The 13,777-nt window shown below is 30.9% G+C and overlaps 1 protein-coding gene across 1 annotated transcript in view; it reads right to left on the reverse strand.

Moving 5' to 3' along the window:
• Positions 1 to 11,912: 11,912 nt before the first annotated feature.
• The window catches only part of LOC101894825 (uncharacterized), a 151,174-nt gene continuing 149,309 nt past the window's right edge, over positions 11,913 to 13,777 (reverse strand). Inside the window, exon 9 of the mRNA XM_059132307.1 lies at positions 11,913 to 12,874. Coding sequence (XP_058988290.1) covers positions 12,026 to 12,874 — 849 coding nt within the window. The 3' untranslated portion in view covers positions 11,913 to 12,025. The remainder of the gene's footprint in view (positions 12,875 to 13,777) is intronic.

Below are 13,777 nucleotides of genomic sequence, written 5' to 3' on the forward strand. Positions count from 1 at the left end.
CCTTGTTTTTGTTGCTTAAACAGTAGTGTTGTTTTTTATCATCATTAAATAATAAAGTTGATTTAATAATAATTATAATAATATTCTCTTAATTTTATTTAATTCTTGTTTTTATTTGAATAACATTCAATTTTTATTTGCTTATCATTTGGGGTTTCAGTTGTTGTTTTTTCCATTTTGTTTGAAATAAATTTTGGAATTATTTTACAATTAGTTACGCTATTTATAATTTTATAGAGAGAGAGAATTTTGTGAGGGTGTGAGTGTGAGAGTTTTTTTGTTGTTGTTTTTATGCTATGTATTTATATTCAAGGGGGGAGTTTGTTTAATGTAATTTAGTGAAATTGTTGTTCTTTTCTTCTTCTGTTAATTTGTCTTAATTAAATTACTAAATTTTTAGCTAAACTTAAAACTAGCCAAAAAAGTTGATGTTGTGTTTATTTTTAGTTTTTCTCAAAGGGAGTTATTTGCTATAGTTTTTAAACTTGTTGTTTTTACATTTAACTAATTAATTTGCTTAAATTTTTTAAAGTTTTGTGTTTTTTAAATGTACATATAATAAGATTTTTTAGATACATTTATGTTACACATAAAAAATAAATAAAAAAATTGTGTGTGGTTTTTTTTTATTTCTCTTTGTTTGCTTATTTGGTCTAGAAAAAAATTAAGCCTAAAAAATTAATTGCATAGGGTTTTCCTTACTTTTTTTAATATTTTCTAGTTTGGTTTTTTCTCATACCTCATTATAATTAATAAACAATTTTTTTATATATATTACAATTACAAATAACAATTCCCATTATGTATATATATAGAATATTTTACAAAAGTCTTTATTTAATAATTTTTATTTTTTATTTCATATCTTATAATTATATTTTCTTCTGTTTAAATGTTTTTTTCTTGGTAGACAGAGATGGTGCTTCTCTAACAGAAAATTGGTTCAATTTCTTTTACAATAACAAAAAACTATATGAAAAATAAATTCCACAGACTTACATTTCGAATTTTTTTCTTAGATATGTTGTGTATTTACATAATTATTCATTTATTTTTGTATTTTTTTACATGGAGTAGTTTTGCCTTTGGAGTTGGAATTCTAAACTGTGTTGGAATTTTCTGCTTGGAGTTCAGTGTTTTTGTGTTTATTTAGATTTTTACAAATTTGCATGGTTTTGTTAAGTTTAATATTTCGATTTTCCAAACTGTTTTGTTTTCAGTATTTTAAATGCCAGTAGTTGTGTGTTTGTTGTATAAAAAAATTACTTTTCCAAGAAACGTGGATTTTTTAAGAATATTTTTCATGGACCAAAAGGCCAAGAAACCTGGATTTTTAAATAATATTTTCCATGGACCAAAGCACCAAAAAAAGTGGATTTTTTAAAGAATATTTTTCAAGGACCAAAAGACCAAGAAAAGCGGATTTTTTAAAGAATATTTTTCAAGGACCAAAAGACCAAAAAACGTGGATTTTTTAAAGAATATTTTTCAAGGACCAAAAGACCAAAAAACGTGGATTTTTTAAAGAATATTGTTCAAGGACCAAAATGCCAAGAAACGTGGATTTTTTATAGAATTTTTTCCATAGACCAAAGGACCAAGAATCGTGGATTTTTTAAAGAATTTTTTCCATGGACAAAAGAACCAAGAAACGTGGATTTTTTAAAGAATATTTTTCAAGGACCAAAAGACCAAAAAACCTTAATTTTTTAAGGAATATTTTTCACGGACTAAAATACCAAGAAACATGGATTTTTTAAAGGATATTTTTCAAGGACCAAAAGACCAAGAAACGTGGATTTTTAAGATTTTTTTCCATTGACCAAAGGACCAAGAAACGTGGATTTTTAAGATTTGTTTTTGGACCAAAAGACCATGATACGTGGTAGATTTTTAAAGAATTTTTCAATGCACCAAAGGACTAAGAAACGTGGATTTTTTAAAAAATATTTTTCAGGGACCAAAAGACCACAACATGTGGATTTTTTAAAGAATATTTTTAAAGGACCAAAAGTCCAAGAAACGTGGATTTTTTAAAGAATATTTTTAAAGGACCAAAAGACCAAGAAACGTGGATTTTTTAAAGAATTTTTCTAAGGACCAAAAGACCAAGAAACCTTTATTTTTTAAAGAATATTTTTTCCAAGGACCAAAAGATCAAGAAATGTGGATTTTTTAAAGAATTTTTCTAAGGACCAAAAGACTAAGATACCTTAATTTTTTAAAGAATATTTTTCCAGGATTAAAAGATCAAGAAACGTGGATTTTTTAAAGAATATTTTTCCAGGATTAAAAGATCAAGAAACGTGGATTTTTTAAAGAATATTTTTCAAGGACCAAAAGACAAAGAAACTTGGATTTTTTAAAGAATATTTTTCCAAAAACTAAAAGACCAAGAAACGTGGATTTTTTAAAGAATATTTTTCAAGGACCAAAAGACAAAGAAACTTGGATTTTTTAAAGAATATTTTTCCAAAAACTAAAAGACCAAGAAACGTGGATTTTTTAAAGAATATTTTTCAAGGACCAAAAGACAAAGAAACTTGGATTTTTTAAAGAATATTTTTCCAAAAACTAAAAGACCAAGAAACGTGGATTTTTTAAAGAATTTTTTTCAAGGATCAAAATAGCAATAAACGTTTAATTTTAAAGAATATTTTTCCAGGATTAAAAGATCAAGAAAAGTGGATTTTTAAAGAATATTTTTCAAGGACCAAAACACAAAGAAACTTGGATTTTTTAAAGAAATTTTTTCCAAGAACTATAAGACAAAGAAACTTGGATTTTTTAAAGAATTTTTTTAAAGAATATTTTTCCAAAAACTAAAAGACCAAGAAACGTGGATTTTTTAAAGAATATTTTTCAAGGACCAAAAGACAAAGAAACTTGGATTTTTTAAAGAATATTTTTCCAAAAACTAAAAGACCAAGAAACGTGGATTTTTTAAAGAATTTTTTTCAAGGATCAAAATAGCAATAAACGTTTAATTTTAAAGAATATTTTTCCAGGATTAAAAGATCAAGAAAAGTGGATTTTTAAAGAATATTTTTCAAGGACCAAAAGACAAAGAAACTTGGATTTTTTAAAGAAATTTTTTCCAAGAACTAAAAGACCAAGAAACGTGGATTTAAAAACAATCCATGGGCCAAAGGACCAAGAAACGTGATTTTTTTAAAGAATTTTTTCCAAGGGCCAAAGGACCAAGAAATGTGGATTCTTTAATAAATATTCTTCAGGGGCCAAAAGACCAAGAAACTCGAATTTTTTAAAGAATTTTTTCCATGGACCAAAGGATCAATTAACGCGGATATTTAAAGAATATTTTTCAAGGACCAAAAGACCAAGAAACACTAATTTGTAAAGAATTTTTCCAAGAACCAAAAGACCATGAAACGTGGATTTTTTAGAGAATATTTTCCAAGAACCAAAAGACCTAGACATTATAGTACCTTAATTAAACTTTTGAAGGAATAAAATATTTTTTGCTGCTTATTTGGGTTCTATTCCTATAACAGGGCTATAAAAGTGGATTTGCACAAAAGTATATTTTGGCATAGTAGTTTTAGAAAAATCATCACAGCCGTGACATGTATGTTTAAGACTTATTGATGTGAAATTTTTATACAATATTAAGGACTGCTTAAAACAACAAAAACAATTTGTAACGGCCACAAATATGGATTTTTTAATGAAACAATTTTGAAGGGCATTTATGTGCTTTGTTTTTACAAAAGTGGACGTAACCTTTTTTGTATTTGATTTTTTTTACTAATTTTTAAAGTTTTTTTTTTTGTAGAACCATCAACTTGGATATAAATATATTTAGAAGTCCCTTCAGAACCAATCAACATATTAAGTTCTTTGAAGATACGCAAAGTGAGTTAGTTATAATTTAAATTGGACATCCTGAATTCAAATCCGGATGTATTTAAAAAAAATTATTTCTTTGAAAATATATTTTTTAAGAAAAATTATTTGTTATGGTTTCTTTAACAGAAATCAAGAGAATTGTTCTTAAAAATATTTTTATTTTTGAGAAAAAAATTTTAAAAAATATTTATGGATGAAAAAAATTGAAAAAATTAATATTTAAAAAAATATATGTAAGAAAATATATTTTAAAAGATCCACTTTGGAGATTATGGAGGTAAATATGTACCTTCATTAGGTACAATCAATGTTTTTTTTATAGCTCCAACAAGCTGTATGCCTAAAAAAATTGGAGCGAACACCAAGACCTTCAATATTGGTTTTCCAAAATATTCTAGAAACAAAAAATTAGAAAGACAATCAACCTAGATTTTTGGATAGTTTTTAAAAAAATATTCTTGAAGGGACGACCTGAAGCTGCAATATTCTTTAAAAAAAATAATAATAATACAATGGTAACAACATTAAACTTTTTCGGGAAATTGCGTAGAAATAGTCTCTAAAATATCAAGTATTTAGTGCATGCTGGCGTATAAGCAACATTGTAGTTTTCATATTTATCATACGCTGTGTAGTACTCGACATTTGTCAGTCTATTGAAAAATCACAATAGCCAATAGACTCGTTTTTTCTATGAATTTTTAAACAAATCGAATGTTTTATAAACAATGTAATAAACAACTAATTTTAAATATTTTGTAAAAATGAAAAAAAAAAAAATCATGTTGAGTCGAAAGTCGAGTCGGTTTTTGGATAACGATATAACGAATAAGGGCAATGATTTACAACAAATGCATACGTTTCCCTTTCCATAATATTTAATATTTTCTCTTTTTTTTAATAATAGTAAGATAAAGACAAAAATTTTTAAATTTTCCACCATAATGTCAATATCACCCACTCAAGCGGGGAATAAATAAATATGGATATATGTCACACAAATTATTTTCCAAATGGGACTTCCAAGTGATGTCGTGTGAGTTATGTACAAAACACAATATTCATACGTCATCTCAAGTACTTAAATTGAAATTAAATAAATACAATTTAAATAATTGATAAATTTTTTTATACAACCAACGCTCTACAATATATCAACATTTTGCTATTTTTTTCAATTTCTCTGTTTAATTCAAAGTCACTCTAGACAATTCTATCTAACTACAATATATCATACATCAATTCCATATTCATAAAGATTTACTTGCGCACACAATTTCATATACAATTCACCTTCAATTACAATTTGTTTGAGATTTATGTTTTTTTCAGGTTTTTTCTCTGTTAGCTAAATACATAAATATGAAATAGTAACTATATATACATATATATATTTAATTTATTTGTTTTTATATACACAGAAAAAAATGTTTGGAAAAAAAGGAAACTATACAAATTTATATTCAGGATTTCATATTTTTGTTTGTTTCTTTCAATTGCGAAGCTGTTCCTTGCATTACCGGTTAGCAAATTAATTTTAACTCAGGTTTTTAAATAGTTTGTATTATTTATTTAATTTTTTTGTTTTTTTTTTTTTAAGTTGTTTAATATCAGTCTGGCAATGATTTTTGTGTGTTTTTTTTTTATATCTCCTCAGAAAAAAATGCATGTTTCCATTGAATGCTTTCAGGTTTTAAAATTGATTTTTATGATGCCGGTTGGTGTTTTTTTTTTTTTGTTTTGTTTGCCTTGCATAGCTAGCTGATGGTTATTAACGGCTTAAACGGCTTGGAGTTTTCTGTTTTCTTCTGTTGCTGCTGCTTTTTTCCATTTCATTTATAGAATTATATTTATAATTGAGTTTTATTAATTGCTCTTTAGGTCGATATGAAAATAATATTAAATTCATGCTGACAAAAAAAGAGTTTTCAGAGATGCAGAGAAAAAAATTATTAAAAAATAAATAAAATAAAAGCAAAATAAACTATGATTCGCGTATTCCTGGGTATTTCCCAAACAGTGGAAAGATTTTTAAAATAGGAAATATTCCTCAATTTTTTATACCCTCCATCATTGCATGGAGAGTATATTAAGTTTGTCATTCGTCGATTAAGCGATGTCCGTCCGTCTGTGAAAATCACTTTAGCTTCCGAACGAAATGAAATAGATTGTTAAAATTTTACTCAAATATGTAGTATGTCTGCAGGACTTTTGGTATTGAAAATGGCTCATGTAGGTCCACGTTCTGGTATAGCCCAATGGTACCTCCATTTTTTCAGTATTTTTATGATTTAAGCGACATTATTCACCAGAATTCTTTCAAATTTGGTATTTGAAGTTCGTAATGGGTACTACAGCCAATGACAGAAGATTGTTTGTACAGGTCCACGTCTCCGTATAGTCCCCATATATCAGTACCCCCCGATATTTGGTATTTTGATGATTCTAGCGACACTATTCACCGAAATTGTTTCAAATTTGTCATTTGAAGTTCGTAATGGATACTGCAGCCTAAGACAGAAAATTGTCTGTACAGGTCTACGTCTCCATATAGCCCCCATATAACGCTACCCCCCGATATTCGGTATTTTGATGATTTTAGCGACATTATTTACCGGAAATGTTTCAAATGTGGTATTTGAAGTTCGTAATGGGTACTACAGCCCATGACAGAAAATTATCTGTGCAGGTCCACGTCTCCATATAGCCCCCATATAACGCTACCCCCCGATATTCGGTATTTTGATGATTTTAGCGACATCATTCACCGGAATTGTATCAAATTTGGTATTTGAAGTTCGCAACGTATCCTACAGCCTGTGACAGAAAATGGTCTGTGCAGGTCCATGTCTTCGTATAAAACGGCACCTCCCTATATTCGGTATTTTGATGACTTTGGCTACATTATTCACCGATTTTTTTTTTAATTTTCGCAATTTGAGTATTGTAATGGCTTATGACAAAAGTTGCCTATGCAGATCCTTGTCGTCATATAGATCCTTATATAACTGCTACATTTAGTATTTTTAAGATTTTAACAGAATTTTTAAGGAATTTAATTTTTTTTTTTTTAATATTGCCAAATTCGTTCCATGTAGTAGAGGGCATTCAAAGATCAGCCTTTCCGAACTTACAGCTATTGTACTTGTTCTTGCTAAAAAGTTTCACTGTTGCCTTTCAAACATATATAAAAAAAATTCAACAAAAGTCACAATTTTCCCCTTTATCGGAATTTTTTTTTAGCTTTGCCATAATCAATTGCAATTGCTGCAAACTGGAGTTGTTGTTTTATTTTCCTTCATTTCTGTTGTTTTATTTTCCTTTTCCATGTTTTATTTTTTATTTCTCTTCAATGTTCAAATATTTTTCTTGCCCTTTTTTCGGTTGTATGGTGTTTCATTGTTGCTTTTGATTTGTTGCCGGTTGTCATATAAATTATTGTTGACATCCATCCAAACAGTCATTCATATGTTGGCAACACAATTTTGACGCACACACATCCACACACCCACACGATATCACCGACCCGACCACAATGCAACACATTTGTTGGGTTCCCACGATGAAATGCCATGGAACACAACATTTCCAATTTTGCAAATTCTCAATGAATCTTACAACAAAAAATGCTACTACTGCTGGATATGGATGATACTGCTTGCCATTACAGCTCCTTCATGCCATGGAGTTGCAGTATTTTTTGCTGTTCTTGTTGTTAGTTTTGTCTTGATGTTGCATGTTAAAAAAATTAATCATTATTGATTTATTGTTGAGAACACAAAGACAAATATGAAATAATGGAAATCAAGCAAAAGCTGCGAGCATGATTTGTTGTGATAAGATAACATGTCTGGATTGGTTTTGAAAATTGCAGGAGACAAGAATGAGTCAAGAACAGTAGACATGATCAGGGAATTGTATTAATATGTTCAGTTGAATGTAAATTGCAGTACATAGTGGCGTATGCGCAACATTTTAATATTTTTTTATTTCTCATACGCAACGCAGCACCACAAAATTCATAGATTAGGGATCAATTAAGTTTAGTATTATATATTTTTGATTACCTCAGTTTTTTTAAAAATGTTAAAAAAAATCGATAATTTTAATTAGCGACAAAAAAATTAACTCTCCAATTTTTATGATTTTTTTTTTTTTTCAGAGTTATCCGGCTACCCGCATATTTGATCCTAAAATCCGGGTCCAAGATCAAGCTTAGACCCGGACTTATAATACCGATATGGACAATATAGGAAAATAAACGGGTACCCGGATATTTGACCTTAAAATCCGGGTTTAAGACCCGGGTTAAACCCGTAAGTCCGGGTTTAACACAATGTAGGTATCATTTGAAAGCTAATAAAAATACCTATGTGTAAAATATCCGGATATCCAGATATTTGACCCTAAAGTCCGGGTCCAAGAACCGGCTTAAACCCGTAAGTACGGGTCTACCACAATATGGGTATCATTAAAAATATAGATAATAATAAATGCATTAAGTGCTCAAATGATTATTTATTATTTATCGCTTCCGTGGTTGATTCAAAATTATTGGTTTTTTTAAACCGGTTTTTTTAGGAAATCCTCCAAAAGTCGGAAAGGGCCCAATTTTTGGGGTCCACAAAGTTTATACACTATATACCATAACTTTTCCAAAATGCTACAATATATTTTATTATCTTTCTTCGATCTAGATATATGAGTATTTGAACCCCAAAGAGCCGATTTACTCCTCCGAGAGCTTTTACTAAACTAGAGTTGTTCCTCGGACTATTTTGGAACTCTCAGAAGCATCGTTGTAGTAAAGCAGTTTTGCATATCGCCCAAGCGAAATAGCTAAAGCTAGACTCTTGAAATTTTTATAAAACTGGGTTTTCGAAAATTCGTACTAAAATGTACTAAAAATTTAATACTTTGTATTAGACAAAAGCAATGAGTTAGAATTCTGAAATTTGGAATGAAAGTCACTGATGGAGTGCAGATTAGATGAAACAAAGAATTTTTTTCAAATTCAAACACAGAGGTAACGAAAAGTTGTAAAATGCTCCTAAACTTCTAAAATTGTACCACTTGGAATTATGTGAACGAATAGAGCAAAACATTCAAATTTGTTATAAAATTCAAAGTTAGAAAGTGAAGTTAGTAAGGTGGTTTTGGATTGTACAAATTGTACTAAATTGTACTAAAATTTAGAGAAATTTGGTTCAGGATGAACGGATGAGGTAAGAATTTTGAAATTTGGTGGAAGGTTTGTGATATAGACGTAGATTTGGAAATGTGTACTATAATTGTATCAAAAATACTAAATGGTACTTAATTTGGTATTTTGTGAAGGGATGGGGCTGGAATACTTAAATTTGATACTGAGGTCTTAGTTAGTGTTTGGAATTTATTTATGGAGGTGGTTTTGGAAATGTGAACTCTGACTGTACGAGTTGTATTGGGTGTACAGATAGTGCTTGAAATCGAAAATTTGTACTATAATTGTACGAAGAATACTAAATAGTACTCAAAACATACGAAATGGTACTTAAATGTGGTATTGGGTGAAGGGATAGGGCTGGAATTTTTTTATATTTTAATTTTATATTTTAGGGTCCCTGTTGTATCTGGAATTAAGATATGAAGGTGGCTTTGGAAATGTATACTATAATTGTACAAACAGTACCAAATCGTACAATATCTTGTACAATTTGGTATTGCATAAACATATAGTTCCTTAAATCTTCAATTTGGTATTGAGGTCGCTGTTTATGTGTAACCTGGACATATGGAGGTGGTTTCGAAAATTTGTACTATAATTGTACGAAAAGTACTAAATGGTACAAAATTTGGTATTGGCTGAAAAGATAGATTACTGATAATATCTGTTTTTTTTTTTTAAAATTTGGCGGTGGTTTGAAAATCCACCCTATATTTGACGAAAAGTACTAAAATATGGTATTGCGTGAAAGGATGGGGCTGGAATCCTCAAATTCGATTTTTCGGTCCCTCTTGATTTTTGGAGTTGAGATATGGAGGTGAATTGGAGAAGTGTTTATTATAATTGTACGAACAATACTGAATGGTACTATATTTAGTATTGGGTGAGGGGATAGAGATAAAATTCTGAAATTTAATGTTTAGAAAACAGATGGCATATGTGTTTCTGATTAAGCGGTGGTTTGGAAGTGCTTCCTTTATTTGAACGAAAAGTACTAAATGGTATGAAATTTGGTATTGGGTGAAGGGTATGGGTTGGAATTCTCAAATTTGATATTGAGGTCTCTGTCGGTGTGTGGAAATGGGATATGGAGGCGGATTCGCATATGCGTCTTATATTAGTACGAAAAGTACTAAATAGTACTTAATTTAGTTAAAGTGAAAAAATTTGACATTTTTGTCACTGTTTGGCGTCTGTGGTTGAGAGAGAGAGAGAGAGATGATTTTGGATACGCGTACTATAATTGTACTAATTTTAGTATTGAATGAAAGGATATAGCTGAAATACCTGAAATTTGAAAGAAGGAGCTGATTTTCCGTACTATAAACGTACGAAAAGTACAAAATGCCATAAAAAGTTCCATTGGGTCCTGGAATAGATATGGAATTTTTAGGATAGAGCCACAATTCTGAAATTTGATATGGAGGCCACTGTATGTATAAATGATGGAATCGGAATTAGGGATACGCACTCTGATTGTTCGAAAAGTACTAAATGGTACTTAATTTCCCATTGGGTAAATGGATAGAGCCTGAAATTCGATATTGGGGTCATTGTTGGTTTCTAAAATTTAGATATGGTGAGTGGTCCAATTTTATATTTTTGGCCAGAAAAATTGAACGTCGAACCATTGTGTAAGGGTTTTCCTAATATTTATAATATCTTTTTGAAGTCTTTTTGATGCAAAAAGTAGTTAATTTGCGATTGTCCTTTTCGATATATCGAACTGGTGCAACTGAAAATTGGTACGATATAATTTTTGTTTGGAAATTGCGAATTTTGAATACTTAAATGAGCTAGTGGCAAAAATCTAAAATTTTAAACTAAACTTTCCGCTGAAGAAAAGAAAATAATATAATATCCGAAGAACTAGAATTTTCAACAGTTGCCTGTTTGGTTTCATTTTCAAAATCCTGAATACACGTAAGGAAAAAACGTTTACGAAGAGATGGGTGTAGAAAAACTAATACATTTTTCAACAACTCTCTCTTATGGCTAATATTTGCGTTTGTCTGCCAAATTGAATTATAATCTAAAAGTAGTATTTTATTAGTTTGGCTTTTAATTTTCGAAATTTATTTTGAATTATAATAGTAAAATAATGAAAAATCAACCAATATTTTTCAATATCTTTCATGTTTGGGATTTTTCATTGAAATTTTTCAGTGAATTCTTTGGAATTTGCAATTTTTCATAGTTTATTTTGCATTTATTTTTATATCAAGAAAAAAATGATTGAAAATGTTGAAAAAAAAATTAAAATAAAAACGCCATTTTAAATGTTATAATTCATAAAATATTAATTTAAATTCTATTTTCTTTTTTTATAAATTTTTTGTTTAGTAGAAAAAAAATTAATTTTGGTTGTTTTTTTGTCTATTGCTAATTTCTTTCCAACTCATTCGGGCTTCCCTTAATATTTCCCTTTTAAAAAAATACCAATTCTTTAAAAAATGTTTTTTTTTTCCAAAAACAAAATGCCTTAAAAAATTTCCCACAAAAAAAAAAAAAAAAAACTGATTAACAACGATTTTGTGTTTATTTTTGGAGTGGCATTTTTGAATGCCATCCTCCTATCAAATACCTCGTCCTGTGTTATTGTTCTTGGTTTGCTGTATTGTTGTAGTTCATTCGTTTGTTCGTTCATTTTAATTTGTTGTTTTTGTTGTTGTTGTTCATACACAAAAGAAAATGTTTATAATTTTTGGTTTTGCTTTTTTTTGTTTTTGTTTTTGCTTTTGCTTATGTTATCATACAAAAGAGAGAAAAACAAAGAAAGACATCTACATTCTGTTTTGTTTTTTTTTTTTTTTCAATTTTCCATTTTCATTTTAGGTTTTTCTTTTTCTTCATCTCTATTCTCACTCTTCTGTTTGGTTTCGCTTTGCTCTGGCGCCTGCCCCCATTCCCCTAATGACTAAGTTGCGGTTATTCTTCTCCTTTTTACACTTAAACACAACTCTCCTGCTGCGAGTACATCAACGGTGTCCGCACCGTTACAATTTCCCGGGAATAGGATTTTCCCACAGCCGAGAGACCCGATATCGAACTGCTGGGACTTGTGACGGCCGCTGTTGCCAAACCGCTGCTGTTACTCGACACCAATACCTGACCCAGTGGTGGTGAGGGCAGCTGTTGTAAATGCATTTGTTGTTGCTGCTGTTGTTGTTGCTGGTGTTGTTGATATGAGGGTGGCATGGGCAGGGTGCCATGATGATATGGCCCACCTGTACTACTGCTGGCGCCCGCTGCCGCCGCCGACGAATTTTGAGCATTACCCATCATCTGCATCATGGATGCGGTCGTGGAACTGTGTGGAGGCACATTCTGTTGATGATGATTATGAGGCAGAGTATGATAACCCCCGGGATGGGGTGGTAGCGTATACATTTGTACAGTGCCCGGCGACACGGTGGAAGGAGTGCCCTGCGAATTCGGCGACGATATACAGGGCGGGAAGGGTGACACCGAACTGGAGTTACTAGCACTGGCATTGGCATTCTTGTAGTGATCTATCTGGGCGTATATCGTTGGCTCCTCGAAGTAGTCATACGAGGGCGGCGGTGCCATTGTTTTGTTGCGCTGCAGGGTGCTGGTGGCCGGTATTGTGGGCAATAGTTTGCGTACACTGCTGCCATGGGGCAGGGTGCCACCGGTGATGCCACCGAGATTGGGATTAATACCGGCACCCTGTAGCAGCATACTGCTGCTGCAATCGACCGAAATTGATTTTTTCGGTGCCGAACTGGAGGCGCCACCCGATGGCAACGAGAGTTCGGCATAGTGTAGTTCCTCATCCTGGTTAAGTGGCCATGGAAAAGAAGGAAAAGAAGCAGAGAGGAAGTTAGTGATTAAAAGTAAACATAAATTACGTAATTCATTAGTAATTAAAATGTGATTTCATCGCAGGGATGTTGCGAGGTAGGTACGTGTGTGTGAATGTGTGCGGTGAGGTACACCTTGCAATGACAACGTTATCATCCAGGCAACAAGGAATTTGTGTCAAATTTTGCAAAGTTCTTTTAAAAGGGGAGGTTGAGTGGTATGGAGTGGAAAGGAGGGATTTGGGAAAATGCTCTGTACAGTGGTAGTATTGGATTTTTCAGGGTTATCCCTGGATTTTTTAACAAATAATTTTCAAGGACCAAAAGAGCAGGAAACCTATTTTTTTAAAACAGGACTTTCAAGGACAAAAAGACCAAGAAATGTGGATTTTTTCAAGATTTTTTTCCATGGACCGAAGGACCAAGAAACGTGGATTTTTTAAAGAATTTTTTCCAATGACCGAAGGACCAAGAAACGTGGATTTTTTAAAGAATTTTTTCCATGGACCGAAGGACCAAGAAATGACCAAAGGACAAAGAAGTGCGGATTTTTTAAAGAATTTTTTCCATGTACCAAAGGACCAATAAACGTGGATTTTTTAAAAAATTTTTTCCATGGACCAAAGGACCAAGAAACGTGGATTTTTAAAGAGTTTTTTTCCAAGGACCAAAAGACAAAGAAACGTGGATTTTTTAAAAAATTTTTTCCAAGGACCAAAAGACCAAGAAACTTGGATTTTTTAAAGATTTTTTTTTGCAGTAACCAAAAGACCATAAACGTGGATTTTTTAAAGAATTTTTTTCCAAGGACCAAAAGACTAAGAACCGTGGTTTTTTTAAGAATTTTTTTTCCAAGGACCAAAAGGCTAAGAAACGT

Source organism: Musca domestica, unplaced genomic scaffold (assembly GCF_030504385.1).
Source record: "Musca domestica strain aabys unplaced genomic scaffold, Musca_domestica.polishedcontigs.V.1.1 12, whole genome shotgun sequence".
Taxonomy (NCBI): domain Eukaryota; kingdom Metazoa; phylum Arthropoda; class Insecta; order Diptera; family Muscidae; genus Musca; species Musca domestica.